The sequence below is a fragment of the Poecilia latipinna genome, unplaced genomic scaffold (genome assembly GCF_001443285.1).
Source record: "Poecilia latipinna isolate Pla-1442-1.1 unplaced genomic scaffold, P_latipinna-1.0 Scaffold2154, whole genome shotgun sequence".
Taxonomy (NCBI): Eukaryota; Metazoa; Chordata; class Actinopteri; order Cyprinodontiformes; family Poeciliidae; genus Poecilia; species Poecilia latipinna.
This window is the reverse complement of record NW_015114770.1, coordinates 1-17071: the sequence shown is the minus strand read 5'-3', so window position 1 is coordinate 17071 and position 17071 is coordinate 1. Positions and strand designations below refer to the sequence as shown.

At 38.3% G+C, this 17071-nt stretch overlaps 1 protein-coding gene across 1 annotated transcript in view; it reads left to right on the top strand.

The window, feature by feature from the left end:
- Nucleotides 1-16478, top strand: part of LOC106936481 (ryanodine receptor 2-like) — a 52895-nt gene extending 36417 nt beyond the window's left edge. The window contains exons 2-12 of the mRNA XM_015017524.1: nt 1811-1930; nt 2406-2510; nt 4747-4821; nt 6591-6669; nt 8248-8360; nt 9012-9111; nt 12006-12102; nt 12720-12794; nt 14506-14662; nt 14746-14910; nt 16242-16478. Coding sequence (XP_014873010.1) covers nt 1811-1930; nt 2406-2510; nt 4747-4821; nt 6591-6669; nt 8248-8360; nt 9012-9111; nt 12006-12102; nt 12720-12794; nt 14506-14662; nt 14746-14910; nt 16242-16463 — 1308 coding nt within the window. The 3' untranslated portion in view covers nt 16464-16478. The remainder of the gene's footprint in view (nt 1-1810; nt 1931-2405; nt 2511-4746; nt 4822-6590; nt 6670-8247; nt 8361-9011; nt 9112-12005; nt 12103-12719; nt 12795-14505; nt 14663-14745; nt 14911-16241) is intronic.
- The last annotated feature ends 593 nt before the right edge of the window (nt 16479-17071 follow it).

Genomic DNA, 17071 nt, shown 5'->3' with positions numbered 1-17071 from the left:
TAATAATAATAATAATAATAATAATAATAATAATAATAATAATAATAATAATAATAATAATAATAAAGGTCAGAGATTAATTGGAACTTTGTTAAGAAATAATCTATGTTGTTTTAACTGGACTCTGTCATGTCATCCTTTAAGCTGCAATAAATAGGTCTTGTCAAATAACTTTTATATAATATTTAGAGGTATTTAATTATACTACAATTTATATTGTTATCTGAAACATATTTGTTAAGCACAAATTTAGTCACCCTATGCATGATGTTTTTAATATTCATATTTTTATACAGGAAAACTGTTTTATGTGATTCTTTTGTCAGTGTTCAGTCGGATGCTTTCAGAGAAACAATATTATGCAAGAGAGCTTTTGCCTGCAGCCCTCCGTTAATCCTGCCTCCTCTGAGTGCAGGGAAATGAAATTCTTTGACAACTGTTAAGATGAAGCTCTGACTGTTTCAAAGAGAATCTGAAACTGCACCTGTCTGTAATTTCTCCTGTGAAGTGAACTACATTCACATGTTTCATAATGTTAATACTGGACTTACACAACCCAGCTGTGCAGCCTGAGCCCAGCATTTGCTGATACTGTCCATTTTTTCATTTACCGTATATTCACACTGGTCCTGCTCAGTGAATCAAACGGATCAGTTCTGAAATTAGCTAGCAGACCTGTCCCACAAACAGGATTACTAATACAGATTGGGATCCTGACATGTTGCATGAGGATATTTGTTCTGTTCTGGGTTTTTCTAGAGAAATCTTTCTGATGAGTTTCACTCAAAGAACAGCAGCACTGAAAGGACTGAATGATGCAGCAGCAGTTGGATTCTGCTCCCACCTAATAAACACTTTATGATTTTCTGATAATTATTTTATTGGCATCTCTAGTCGTCACATCAGTGAAGGTTACAGAGGTGTGATGCTGCTGATGTGTAGCTGCATCCCTCTTGATCAACAAGCACAGGGTCCTGCCTCCACTCCTGACAGAGCAGAATTAGTTTGTGATATGAGAGCAGACCTGCTTTAAATTGATTGTCACACTGGGATCCAGAACATGTTGTAGTGCTGTTACTATCTGGCTGCTAAGAGGATTACCATAGTCACATGGACCTACTGAGGCTCATTGCACACCGGGGTGAATCTGTGTGTGGCTTTGGCAGCAATATAGAGAGGATCTATCAGGGACCTGACAGCACTCAGCTTTCGCTTTTTTGTTATTATTATTATTTTTGCTGTTGCCCCTTTTTGCAGCCCAGCCAGACCTGGGCTGTGTTCAAACCAGGTTCGGCTTCTTTGCATCAGCCGTTATGGCCCAATTCCACCTCACTCTCTGGAACCCAAAATGATTCAAAATCAGCCATTGACTGGTTGATTGGCCTCAACCAATCAATGTACAGAGATGTAAAGAGATGAATATTCTCCCAGTGACTACTCATTCTCTCCTCTAGTCTGTTGCTGCTTTATGCCGAGACATAGCTGGGTTTGTAATTCTTTGATGGCCTGTTGCCTGGTCCCATGGTGAGCTGAAGTTTGACCTCGGCTTCCTGAGGTGACGGGTGGGTGAGAAGCTCTGTGTTGTTCATTGCTGTCTCACGAGTAAATAATGACGTATACAGATTTGCATGTTTTGACATAGCAATCCTGTCCTGCTTTCAAGGCAATGCTCTGCTCAGCGCAAACACTGCCAGAGCCTAGCTACAGCAAGGCCAGACTGGACCGGGTCAGGTCGGACTGCACTGGACCAGATTGGGTCCGGTCTAGTCTTTGTTATAACTTGCTATTTTTGTTATTTTCTTTTGCTCAGGATGATGAAGTGGTTCTACAATGCTCGGCTACAATTCAAAAAGAGCAGCAGAAGCTCTGCCTGGCAGCTGAAGGCTTTGGAAACAGACTCTGCTTCCTAGAGTCCATCTCCAACTCCAAGGTACTGATCATACTTTACTTATTTCTGTATGTAATTTGTGCCTTTTTTTTTTTTTTTTTTTTTTGTTGCAGGCACAAAAAAATACATCAACAAAAAAGTAGATTACTTCAGTTCAAGAAATGAAACATGCTTTGGGTTTATTGCAAACTCTGAAATATTTCAACTGTTCATTGGGTCTGGGTCTGGAGTTGTGCAGGTCTAATGAGGTTCAATGTACAATTTGTGAGAATGGTGAGTTTTAATGTTTGCGGCTGGTTACCATAGACTACTCCAGATATTTCAGAAAGTCTCCATTTGACCATGTCACCGTCTGTGGAACATTGTAGACATGATGGACATGAACAGTCCTACACTTCTTCATGATCTATTTCAAGACTTTGGACTTTTTTCTAAAATAATACACACTGAACTGCTGACCATCCTCTGAGCTTCTCAGCCAACATCAGCCCTCCAAGCTGTGTTTTTCTACTTCCAGAATGTTCCTCCAGATCTTTCCATCTGTACCTTTGTGCTGGAGCAGTCCCTATCTGTCCGAGCCCTTCAGGAGATGCTGGCCAGCACAGAGGAGAAGGCTGAAGGGGTGAGTGAAACCACATCTATGTTCCAGGGATGACAGTCATTTTACTTTCTGATCACTTTGTTTTTTTCACTCTTTTTTCTGACCTTTATGCCTTTTTCATTGAAAAAGAGACTATTGATGTTCATTAGTTCATGTGTAATTGGGCAGACTGCTGTTTTAATGGAGCTTAACGGAGACGCTAAATGGATGAATGGGCATTTCTTCTTGTCTTTATAACTATTGTTTTGATTCAAATTAATTACTATATATATATATATATATATATATATATATATATATATATATATATATATATACTTGAATATTTATTTAGTACTAATGTAAGAACTTAGTAATAGTATTACAGCAGATTCTGACTTGTCACAACAGCTATTCATTCAGATCATGTGGCTGGTAGTTATACTCAGGTGGGTTTCATCTACTATTAGAGTGGTAAATCATAAAATATATTTTTCTAGTTTTGAGCTTAAAAATAAAATCTTTAGTGAAATTTTCAGAACCAGTGTTGTTACTTATTTTCTTTAAAAATGATGGTGTTTTTATAGGACCTTCATATAAATACCTTTATAGTATTGTCTTTACGGTGCTTTGCAAATTTATTTAGATCCTTTAAACTTTTTCAATTTTGTCATTTCATAACCATGAACTTAACTGTGTATTATTTGGATTATTTTTGAGACAGACCAATTACTATCACAATTCTGTGAAGTAGAAAGTAATGCTATACAGTTTTTCAGCAGCTTTTCCCTTAACCCCTTAAAGATCAATTTATTTTAAAAGTTACCAAATTAGTAACCAAAGTGTTTAATCCAGTTGTGTTGTGAAAGTCTCTAAAGTTTGAAATAGAACATTAGAGAACAATCAGCTTCATAAAGACCAAACATTCTGCTTGTGTTCCGCGTTCGTTCCATTCACTTAGTGCTGAACTGAAAGGGCTTTGCTGAAAATTTCTGGTACAACTTTGAACATATGTGGAAATATTTTTTCCACATATGTTCTCTGGCTCTGTTCGGATTGTCAAATGTTATAAGAATAAAATATTTATAAAATTCCAGGTCTGTTACACTGAGCGTCAGCTCTCCTTTATCTGAATCCTTTTATTCTGGAGGCTCTGACATATCGGAATTGATCAAAGTTTAGAAGATGATTAGATAAAAGAATATTACTGCTGTATAAGGATGCTGAGTAAGATGATGGAAATATTTTTACTTTACACAGTAGCTACCAAAAACTAGCATGCCATTATCCAGAAAAATCATTCTTTTTTTTTTTTTTTTTTTTTGCCTTAAATGACATGTAAGTTTCAAAAATAAAATCTGGTGTTTTTTGAATAATATTTTAGAATAATAAAATGCTTAGGTTTCTGGATTTTGCAGGTAACTCCTTTTGTTTTGAACCAACAGTGATACTTGATGTTGATCAAACCACCTTTATTTGTTGACAACCCAGTTATTGATAAAAAATTTCCTCTTATTAAAGAACTGTGTGGCAAGAATATCTAAGACAATATCTGGACAAATAAAATGTCAAAATGTCCTGTAAATATTCTACTTTAACTTAGAATTCCGACCTAAATATTCACATATACGGTAATAATCACATCAATATACATAATTTGCTGCCCAGAGCAGAAATCCTCTGCAGCAGTGCAGTTAGAAAATGTAATTAACTGCTGATAATGAAGCCATTATCCTGGTAATAGTCTGATTTGAGCCCTGAGTGCTCGTTTCATCAGCTCACATCAGCTTGTTAGGGTGATATTACAAAGGTACCGAGATCAAGAAGGAAGCTCAGAGGGGACAGGGCTTCTCTGTCATGGGCCCCAAATTATGGAACAACTTGCCTTTGCAGGTCAGAGAGGCCCCTTCACTGTCCACTTTTAAAGCTCGTCTTAAAACATCTATTTTACTTGGCTTTCAACTCTAGCGGGATCTAGTTTTAAATTGTATGTTTTTGTTTTATGTTTTTTTTTAATGTTGTGTTTGATGTACAGCACTTTGTATCAGCTGTGGTTGTTTTAAAGTGCTTTATAAATAAAGTTGGTATGGTATAGATTTAGAATTTTAGAATTTTTTGATGGCTTACACCTTTTCTGTGTGTTAGCAGGGATTTTGCACTCTGTTAAGCTTTCTAAAGTGAAACCTGAATGTTCTCTGCATGTACAGTTTGTATGAACAACGATTATGTTCTGGACACCTTTATCTGTTATTTGTGTGACTGTCCATGTGTCTCACAGGCGGCCCAGGGTGGTGGACATCGCACTCTGCTGTATGGACACGCTGTTTTACTACGACACTCCTACAGCGGAATGGTCAGTGAAACCACAGCAAAGCAACAAGAACTGCCTCAACTAGGAGAAGCAGACTCAATTCAGATTAGAGTCATCAGTGCTAGTCGCCTGAGCTGCAGAGAACTGAACCAGACATCTTTAAACTATATATTTTTTCATTGTCTCTTCTTTTATGTGTCTCTCTTTCATTCAGGAAAGCTTAATAAAGGCTGTGTCATCATTCCAGGACCAGCCTTGCTGATTGTTTTGGAAGTGCAGTCTAAAAGCCACTGCTTCTAAAATGATCGGCTGCCTCCATGAACAAGCAAACTGTTCTGAGAATGTCAAATAAGACAAAGACTGACAATGACAAAAAAATACACTAACTTGGGTCACCTTGCTAGTACCAGGTTGGTCCCCTTTTGCCGTCAGAACTGCCTTAATCCTTTGTGGCATAGATTCAACAAGGTACTGGAAACATTCCTCAGAGAGTCTGGTCCATATTGACATGATAGCATCACGTAGTCGATGTGGATTTGTCAGCTGTACATCCATGATGCAAATCTCCTGTTCCACCACATCCCAAAGGTTTTCTATTGGATTGAGATCTGGTGACTGTGGAGGCCATTCGAGTTCAGTCGTGTTCAAGAAACCAGTCTGAGATGACTGGCGCTTTATGACATGGCGCATTATCCTGCTGGAAGTAGCCATCCAGTCTCTTAATGACTGTGGTCATTAAGAGATGGACATGGTCAATACTCAGGTAGGCTGTGACTAATGGGCCCAAAGTGTGCCAGGAAAATATCCCCCACACCACTGCACCACCACCACCAGCCTGAACCATTGATACAAGGCAGGATGGATCCATGCTTTCATGTTGGTGATGCCAAATTCTGACTCTACCATCCAAATGTCGCAACAGAAATCGAGACTCATCAGACTAGGCAACGTTTTTCCAATCTTCTATTGTCCATGTTTGTTGTGAGCCTGTGTGAACTGTAGCCTCAGTTTCCTGTTCTTAGCTGACAGAAGTGGCACCCGGTGTGGTCTTCTGCTGCTGTAGCCCGTCCTCCTCAAGGTTCAGCGTGTTGTTCAGAGATGCTCTTCTGCATACCTCGGCTGTAACAAGTGGTTATTTGAGTTACTGTTGCCGTTCTATCAGATTGAACCAGTCTAGCCATTCTCCTCTGACCTCTGGCATCAACAAGGCATTTGTGCCTACAGAACTGCCGCTTAGTGGATATTTTCTGTTTTTCTAACCATTCTCTGTAAATCCTAGAGATGGTTTTTCGTGAAAATCCCAGTAGATCAGCAGTTTCTGAAACACTCAGACCAGCCCGTCTACCAACAACCATGCCACGTTTAAAGTCACTTAAATCACCTTTCTTCCTCATTCTGATGCTCAGTTTGAGCTGCAGCAGATCGTCTTGGTCATGTCTACATGTCTAAATGCATTGAGTTGCTGCCATTTGATCGGTTGATTCAACACTTGCGTTAATTATGAAGTGAATGGTGAGTGTATATTTGCAGTGAAAAATGTTTTGCCTTTAAAGTTTAGAAACTATCAATGATGGTGGTGGCAGCACCAGGCTGGTGAAAGGACCGCATTCAGAATGTTGAACTTCACCTTAGATCAACAGTGAGATGGCTGAAACTGGGACACAATTTTGAGATCCAACAGGATAATAATCACAAACACAAATCAAAACTGGTCTTTAAGCATTTTTATTGGCTGTAAGAATGCCTTTCACTATGATTATTGTGGGCTCCTATTTGGTGAAACTTGTTTTGCTTTCTGTTCCTCATTCTAGTTTTTGTGCTGTCTGTCCACCTCGCGATCGTCTACAGACAAACTGGCTTTTGACGTGGGACTGCAGGAGGAAACGACAGGTGATGGATGGATGGATGGATGGATGGATGGATGGATGGATGGATGGATGGATGGATGGATGGATGGATGGATGGATGGATGGATGGATACTAGTTGTCTTAAAACAGTTTCATTGATGACTTAGACTTTTCAGTAGTGTCAGGCATTCTGACATTTCCATTGTGATCACTGATTAAATGATTAAATGTGGCAGTTATATAATGTCTTTTAGTTTTTTTTTTGTTTTTTTTTTTGAATTTCCAATCTTTAAGTTTGAAAAATGTATACAAAAAGGTTGACAGAAGTGAGAATTCTGAGTGAGAAAGTTGGAGTTTCTCACTAACCCTGAGATCATCAAATCTGGCTCTCCTTCATATAAATATAATTATAGCTGTAGTGGAAAATAATCACTGACACAACAGTTTTGACTATTTTTTATTAATGAAAGTAGAATGCTGTAGATTTGCCAGGCCCCTTCACTGTTCATTTATAAAACCTGCTCTTCTCTTTTGTCTAAGGCACAAACTTAATACAAAAATCTAAGTGGTACTTCTGAATACCTACGCTGTGTCAGATGTCAAGGTTTCCCTCATGTACCACCAGGCCAAGCATTGCTTGTTTGTTTATTACATATTAGGATGAAACAACTGAAGTGCAAAAATGTGATATTTATTTCAATTGTATTTTTTTATTACTATTATTATTATTTTTTTCCTTTTTTAAAATGTTATAGTTGGTTGGTTAGGTATTGTTAGTAATGTTTCCCAATAACAAATAATTACCCATATTTCCTGTCAATGTTAAACATTTTTTAACTCAAACACTTTGGGCCTCTGGATGACTTCCCTAGCGCCCCTACCACCAGGTTTAGCAAGTTTCTTTGGGAAGCTCTGATATGTATTACTTGCCCTAGAAGACCTTAGAAAAGCTAATAGTAAAGCTGGGTGGACAAACTGCTTCCAGAATTCTCCATAACAGAATCCAAAATTCGTCCTCAGTTCCAACCTTCCTAGGAATTTACCCTCTAAAACTGTGTACTGTACTAAACAAAATAAATTCATTTAAGTATTTAGCTACAATTTGTTGCACTTTAAGTAGTTCTTACAGTATTGACTTTGTGTAACAAAAGCAACCAGTCGCTCCAGCTTCCTCTGCAGATTCACCAAAAGGGGAGCTGGCATTTGCATGAACGTCCTGGACCTGCTGCTGCTTTTCACACTTTATTTGCAGGTGCTGACCTTGGTCATCCTCTCGGATGACCAAGAGGATGGAAAGATGTTATAATAGCACAATCCTGTTATTTTCATTTAGTTCATTTTATCAAGCCACTCCCACACTTCCTGTTTCTGCTCTATTAATGGTTGCACAGGGAGATTTTTAAATCTCCCTGTGCAACCATTATATGTTGGATAGAGGGAGCCCTCCCCTTATAGAGGGAGGGCTCTGAGCTGATTTCCAGCACAGTGAATCTTTTTATCACATGTGGTATGTAGTAAAATACAAGAAAACATTAGCCATGTTCCATATCCTCTGTTTTACAGTCTGTGTGTGTGCGTGTGTGTGTGTGTGTGTGTGTGTGTGTGTGTGTGTGTGTGTAGGTGAGGCATGCTGGTGGACCATCCATCCAGCATCAAAGCAGCGTTCAGAGGGAGAGAAGGTTAGAGTGGGAGATGATCTCATCCTGGTCAGCGTCTCCTCTGAAAGATATCTGGTCAGTTGTTGGTCTGTAGGAGAACGTGGGAGCAGCACCAAGCTCTCATCTCTCACTTTTCCTTCCTTGACTTACAAATGAATTTTGTCCTCCTTGTTTTTACTCATCTTCTGCCTTTGCTGCAGCAGCTCCTATAATGATCTATAATGCATATATTGACCTACTGTTTATATCTTAGTGTATACTAAGGCATAACAGCAGACATGTTGGGTCTGTCCAACATTCTCTGAACAATCTCATACAGTTGGTAAAGCATGTTGGACTTGAATGCAGCTTGGAGGCTCAAAGTTCCAGGTTTGCGTCTGTCTACATAGCTAATGATCACACTGACAGCATCAGTGATGCGTTGTCACTCAGGCTCATCAGGTTAATATAAACAGAAAATTGACTGCTGATGTTTACTTAAGGGTTTACTCAAAGTGTTTTATGCTGGCGTTGATTAGTCTTAACCAGAATTACTAAGTTTATTAAATTAATGAATATATACACTTTCCGTGAGTCAGTGAGTCTGTGCTAACAGACAGACTCACTCATCAGCCAGTGGTGAACTCAAGTTCCCCAGTCTACCTGCAGGAAATCTCTTGTCTGTGCGCTGATATCATTATAGAAATATCTCTGCCTGTGTAATTTGACTTATCATGTTTCTTGTAGCATCTGTCCTATGGGAATGGCAGCCTGCAGGTAGATGCAGCCTTCCAGCAGACACTATGGAGTGTGGCTCCCATCTGTTCTGGCAGCGAAGTAGCACAAGGTACGTCATTGAGCAGTTAGTTTTCCCTTCTGGATTCATTTTCCTTCCTGCTTGTGGTCTGGTCCAATCAGCAAATTAACTTCTAAGCTTCTTCAGCTGGAACGTAATGAAAGATGACTTTGACTTTTACACAGGTTTGTTACTCCATTTGGACAAAGTATTCCTACATATAACTTGTAGAAATTGGCCTTACTTGTGATTAATTTTTAGTCTTATTCAGTTTTTTATCCAGTGTCTTAAAGATCCTTAATAATTTTCTTCAAGACACTTGAACTGGGAACTTAAAGCCTCCTGACTAGCAGTCAGAGCTCTCCAGGGACTTTACAATAACATCACTCTGTCACAAAACCTGTCAGTGTGTAGAAGAAAAGATTCACTCTGATCCAGGACAAATTCAAGTAGATTAAAAAAATTATATCGAAGCTCAAATCACCATTAACCTGTCATTCACAGGTTGTCATTCACAATGACAGGGGTGTCAAACTCCAGTCCTCAAGGGCCGCTGTCCTGCAGTGTTTAGATGTGCCACAGGTAAAAAACAGTGGAATGAAATGGCTTAATTACCTCCTCCCTGTGTAGATCGGTTCTCCTGAGCCTTGCTAATGACCTAATTATTCTTTTCAGGTGTGGTGCAGCAGAGGCACATCTAAAAGTTGCAGGACAGCGGCCCTTGAGGACTGGAGTTTGACACCTCTGTCACGAGAGGACCCAAATTTGGGTCCTCTCGTGACAGACAGGCTAAGGTCAAGAGGATTTCACTTCTCCCTCTGGTTGCCTCTGCAACTGTTCCCTGTATTCTATCAAGCAGCTTCCAAACTAAGATCAGACCTGAAGCTGAAGCAGAGTTGAAGCAATCAGGCTGCCTGAGGACAAGAGAGAAGGGCTCATAACCGACATCAAGCCTGTTGATAGTCCACGTACAGACAGGCCAGAGTCTGGGAAGCCATGGCAAAAACTGAGCTGGACTGGTTGGGAGGCAGACCCAATGCCCCAATGCTTACATTAATACTAAACTGGGCCAGCACTGGATCACATCTATGTTAGGCAGGGAGAACCTATGGAACCAGTAACTGCAGCTGGCACATGAATTTTACCTTAATCGTGCTGGCAGCCACTTTTTATCCTCCAACAGCTTACTTGAGTATTGGGTTACAGAGTTACAGCAAACTGACAAAAAATATGTCATCCAACCACCAGTCGCTCCAACCAGGATTGATGTTCATCTGGTCTGTGTCACCATCATCAGTTCTAGTTGAACAGTACACACTTTGCTAGGCCTGCAGCCTCGTCTTGTGACAAGTGTTATGTTTCCGTTGTTGTAACCTTAAACTAACTGAGAAATACCCATCATATAAGCCAAGTCTATGTGAAGGGTATTGGATTTATAGATCCTATAAATGCAATACCCTTCACATAAAGAAAAAACTTCTCCAAACTGTCTCAGAAAACCTTGATGATTATGGTGAAAGTCAAAACACTTTCAGACTTTTTTATTCCATGAAATTATTATAAGTCAAAATATTAATTGTATGTTTTTAACAGAAACTTACATTAACACAAATGTACCTGCTGCTCTTATTGAAGGTTCTCTTTCAAACCTCAGCTTAGCATTTTTAATCAGAGAAGGAAGAAAAGGTCCTTCTGGTACTCTTAGTTCAAACAACATTTTCATTTGACAGTTATGCCTCATTTCAGCTTCTCAATTTTACTTTCAGCCTTTTGTCTTATGCTGTTCATATTAAGTATAGCAGAATTACAATATTTTGTGACTTTAATTTACACAACCATCAGTTAAGTCAAGTCATGTCATTTGAAGTTTTTGGTAACACTTTATTTGAAGGGGGTTGAATAAGACTGACATAAGACTGTCATAAACATGACATAACACCTGTCATGAACATGAATAAGCCTTCATGAATATTTATGACTGTTGTCATAAAGAGTCATTCAGTAAATTATGACACTTTTAATACAAAGTTGACATTATTCAAAATGTCTTTATGACAACTTGACATTAACCAATAAATCATTACTGATATAAATTTGTTATAAAAGTATTACTGATTGCACTTTAAAAATGAGGTAACTTTATGTTATTAAAGGTAAAGTTTAAACAGTAATGATTTCTTGGTTAATGTCAAGTTGTCATAACAACGACATTTTGAATAATGCCAACTTTGTATTAAAAGTGTCATAATTTACCGAATGACGCTTTATGACAACAGTCATAAATATTCATGAAGGCTTATTCATGTTCATGACATGTTATGTCATGTTTATGACAGTGTCATGACAGTCTTATTCACCCCCCTTCAAATAAAGTGTTACCTTGTTTTTTAACTTGCTAAATTTTATGAATTCTACTAGTTAACCAGCTCACAACCAAGGCCACAAATTATTATTATGAAGATAATTATTAGTTGTTTTTTCTTTGTTTACTTAGTTTGATAAGAATTTTATGGGCTTGTTTCTAGGGATTTTGTCTCTCCTGTTATTAACCTCTGTAAAGTAATTTGGGCCCTTTATTAAGAGATTCCAAATAAGGAGTTCTAAATCCCAGTACTTCTGGGATTAATCAGGATTTAACATAAGGAACCTGCAAGGAGTAACTGAGAATGAGTTGCCTGAGTTTACCAGTCATTATTCTATAATTACCCCACTTCTTTAAGTTCTCTTTCTGCCATATCTTGCAATTGGCACCTTCATGCTCAGCAAAATACTAACAAAACAGCTGCAGGCCAACCATATAGTTTTTATCCCTGTTTCTGTACTCCTATTAGGAGTGTTACATTATACAGTCCATTCTGTCTTTTCTTACGTCATCTTCCTTCTTTATCCTCTTCATGTTCTATTGTTATTTTTCTCAGTTGTCAGTTTTACTTTGTTGTCTGTAGGTTTCCTAATAGGAGGGGATGTTTTGCGCCTCCTCCATGGACATATGGATGAATGTCTGACTGTTCCATCTGGGGAACATGGAGAGGAACAAAGAAGGTGATGTTGTCTGATATTAAAAATGATTTGAAGAAGTTCAGATTTTAGAGCCTTCTTTCTTTATTGTCTCTTGTTTAAAATACAACTGAATGCTTTTGTCCATGGTACACTGAACATAAATTCTATTTTCTCTTGGTTAAGATGCTAACAAGATGTTACTATTATTTTAGCTTTAATAAGCTAATAAGATGTTAGGTGGAGCATCTTATTTAACTTACATTTTCTTAGGTTGTCAGTATTATGAAGGAGTATTAAAGTTACAGCTATTAGTTTTTGTATTCTGGGTTGTCACCCTGCAGATGAGACAATGAGTATGTAGCTGTGGCTGAGCTGCTGCTGGCAGAAACACTGAGTTCTCCACAGTGACAGAGAGTCAGAGAGTGAGCTCCTTTATGGTTTGAAGATGTTCCCACTGGCTGCAGCCATACTGTTTAACAGCATTGCTGAAAGTGTCTGTGTACTCCCCCTCACTGACAGCAGCTTAGTGTCTGTGATTCTGACTCATCCAGGTGCATAGATATTACTGTACACAGCACAAAAGTAAAACCGCCCAAGAATTGTTTGAATGTCAGAGGAAGTGTTTGTGGTTTGGTGTAATGGCTTCATTTTCTCTCCAGGTCAGTGCACTATGAAGGAGGAGCAGTTTCGAGTCACGCTAGGTCCCTGTGGAGACTGGAGACACTGCGCGTCATGTAAGCACAGCTCATATGCACAGCAAACTGCTCCTTTAACATAAGATCACTGCTATACATAACCACACTCCTACACACTGACAGACACACTTGATCACATAAGTTATTGTGTTCTGTGTCTGTCAAGAAGTTTCCAGCTCCTGCTGCTGAGTAATGAACTGGTAGCGCTCACTGTACTGCTGGCTGCAGAGTGTCAGAGTACAAGTTAAAAATATAACACATTTTACTCAAAATGTGTGCGTCACAAGCCTTTAAATGGCCGTGATGGTTGCTAAGGACTAGCACTGTCACAGCTTGACGTTGTGTTTTGAAAGGATTGCAGACCATTACCATGCATGGTTGCCATGTATCAGATTGTCTACACTGGTCACCTGCATGCAACACTTTGACCACACTGTGTTGTATTCCATTTTTCAGTGATGGTAAAGAAACTATGAAAATTATTTTGTGTAGCACTTAAAACTGAAGAAATGTTATGCGATAATATAGATTTTACAAAAATTGCATCAATAATTCAGTAAAATGCAGCAAAATAGAATCCATTTATACTTGGGTTCACCTTATCAGTAGTCAGCACAATCTCACTGTGATGAATATTAAAGCTACTATATATTACCTGTAAAGAACTAAAGTCATGTCAAGTTTATTTGTATAAAGCATATCAGTAACAAAACAGTTCAAGGTGCTACACATGATAAAAACATAGCACAATAAGCAATTATGAAATGAGCAGTAAACAATAAATTTTGTCGAATGCCATCATCAAAATCATTGAGAATAATAAATACTAAATATATTGTTCAATGTTCCAGTTATTATTGATCAAAAGCAGCTCTAAACAGGCAGGGTTTTAGTTTAGATTTAAATGAGTTTTGCAGTTTTCTGGAAGTTTGTTTCAGATTTGCAGTGCATAGAAACTGAATGCTGCTTCTCCAGGTTTGGTTCTGGTTCTGGGAATGCACAGCAGAACCAGAACCAGAAGACCTGAGAGGTCTGGAAGGTTGATCTTTCATGTATTTTGGTGCTTAGCAAAACCACAATCTGCCCAATGCTCTTAGTGGACTCTCAAAGTCTTTCTGAGACAACAGTAGCCAGTGCTGACTGAAGCACAGCACATCTCTCTGACATGACAAATACAGAATCATTTCTATATTTAATCATGGCTGATTGACCCGATTGGAGTGTGAAAACTGAACTCATATTAACATGATGCGAGCTGATAAACATTAAACGTTTTTTTTCCACATTTGTTTTACACTGTTTAGATCTAATTGAATAATTACTTGCTGTGAATAAGTGTGCCTGCAGGGTGGACCTATTGGTACCATCTTGATTATATTCTATTTCTATGTACATTTATAAAATAATTTTTTTTAGAATATTATTGAAAAGTTAATTTATTCCAGTAACTCCATCACAAAGAGAAACACATCATACAGATTTATTCCACTCAGTCTGATATTTTCCAGACTTCATTTCTGTTGGTTTTACTTATTTTCAGCTTCTATTTGATGAAGCATAACATTAAAGATTAGAATGCTATGTCAGACCAATTAAAACACATTTTTAATTCAGAAATATAAGCTTAATGAAAGTTATGTTTAATATTTGCTTAATTGTTGTCATTTTCTAAATGTAGATTTATTTTGACAAATGTGCTGCATCAGAACTGGTGGTGTTGAAAGCTGTGTTTGCTCTTGTGTTTTTCCAGGTGGAGTGGGAGTCATATCCGATGGGGTCAGCCTTTCAGACTCAGACATGTGACCACAGGGAAATATCTGAGCCTGACTGAAGACAAGTCTCTTCTTCTGATGGACAAAGAGAAAGCCGATGTGAGGTCCACTGCCTTCTGCTTCAGGTTGTCCAAGGTAAATCCTCAGTGAAGACCACCACAGTGCCAGGGAGTACAAGTGACAATCTGACTGAGTTTTTGTTCTCTGATGCCGATCAGGAAAAGCTGGACCCTGGTGTGAGGAAGGAGGTGGACGGGATGGGTACACCAGACATTAAATATGGTGACTCTGTGTGCTATATTCAACATGTCAACACCTCCCTGTGGCTTACATACCAAACTATTGATGCAAAGTGTGCACGCATGGGTGGAGTACAGAGAAAGGTATTATGGTATACATTTAATTCATTTAGTCTTTAATGTGTTTTCAGCAGACCTTTCTGGATTCAAGGCCGCTGTGAATAACTGTAAGAGACCAATAGTGCCAGAGATTTCAACTGCAGATACACCAATCTTGGTGTATCTGCAGTTGAAATCTCTGGCAGTCTTGGTATATCTTACTAACTTTTACAATAAAAACAAAGTACTTGTTTTTCATCCTGAATAAATTTTAAAAAATAATCTTAACAATAAACTGATGTGATATAAAACAATGACATATCATCAAGAGCCCACAGTTACAGAGTTGTCTCTTTGCAAACCATCCTGGTGGTGGGACCAGTAGGGTCCCAACACCCAACACAAATGAAAGCCAACCACATGAATTACAGAATATCTCATTTTCTCCTATGCAATAATATTATAATGCATAAGAATGCGTTACAAGATATTCCTTGGCTTTTTTATGTCTAAGTTCATATCAGAGGAAAAAGTTCTGATTTATTGTTAGATTTTTGAATCACTGAGTTTTTTTATTGCAGTTAAACATAAGCCTTTTCATCATAATTATTGAGATACTTTAACAGCTCAGGCAAATGTTACACTGTGTGTAGAGAGAGAGCAGTGTTTGTTACACAGCTCTGCAGTTAAACTTACATTTTATAACAAAGACCAAATGGTTACATTGCTTACAATTTCATCTCCATTTAGCTCCATATATTAGCTATTTGAATCATTGGCACCTTTTACAGATGTAGTGCAGTTAGTACTGTTACATTGCTAACAGATGTTTCTGTATGTCATTCCCTGTAGAGCTGGTATTAAACTGTGAAACATTTAAATCCAGCATGTTCCATAATACTATGATTTTTTTTCAGGAAGTTCCAACAGAGCAACTTCCAACTTCTTATCTGCTGACAAATTAGTCTCCTTTGTGCCAACGTGAACAAACAGGCACCTTGTATGCTTCATCTAATCTAATTTTAAACTCTTCACTGACACCCAAAATATTAAATTGAGCCTCAATATTTTTTTCAGAATTTTAGTTTACAACTGACCATTCAGAGATTAAGACCTGTTAACTGTAAAATTGGCAGTTTCACTCATCTTTGATGTATTTCAAAACCAGATAAGAAGAACTTTCAGCCATCGAAAGGTCCTACGGTGCTAATGCTGTCGAGACCCAGTTCTTAGTGCTTCATCAAACATAGACTTGCAGGATATTGTTTTGACACTATACATCTTTTTTAAAATCCCAGTTCATTCACGGTGGTGATCAGAGAGTGATTCAGTATTTTCTGGGGGATTTTGTTGGTTTTGTGTGTGTGTTCTTTTAGGCCATCATGCACCATGAAGGTCACATGGACGATGGGCTCACTCTGTCTCGGTCACAACATGAGGAGAGCCGGACTGCCAGGGTCATCCGCAGTACCGTCTTTCTCTTCAACATTTTCATCAGGTGTGTTCTGCTACACACTCTCACCTTCACACTTTATTTACTAGAGATGTCACAACAGAGCACTGACAGTTTGAGTAAAACAAGTAAGTGCATCTTCTAAGCATCATCTCACACATTTTCATTGATAAACTGGAGTAGGAGCTCTATGAAGGATGGTCATTTGTCAGTTTATCTTATACAAATTATACAAAGCTATTTCACTGCTTTTTAACAGAGATTAGGGAAGGTTTACTCACCCTGTCATTGACTGATATAAAAAGGAGTCTGCCACACTTTTCTTTGGGGCCAGTGACAAAGATGCCTTCATAGTTACCTGAGTGTCTTACTGCTGCTGAAGTCAGAAAATGTCTGCCCGTCTTCTCTAGTGTTTTGTTGTGGGATGAAAATAGTTTCTGACGTGTGCCTGCAGGTAGTGTTTTACATGCACAGTCCTAGCAGTTCAGAGTGGATTCTTCTACAAGAATACTTTACAGTCTTTACAGTCAACTTTTGCTAAAAAGTAGATTTAAATCATATTAGGTTGTTCTTCTTTTATTGAAAAGGTTTTTCTGGACTAGTGGTCATTATTTGCAGCAGATCAAACAGGAAATTGATAGAGAATTAATCAGCAATTTGAAATGTGAACTAAGATAAGCAGATGAGACATGGTTAGAGATGTGGTTGACTGGGGTCTGTTGATGTTTACGGAATACACTGGGTTCATTAGAG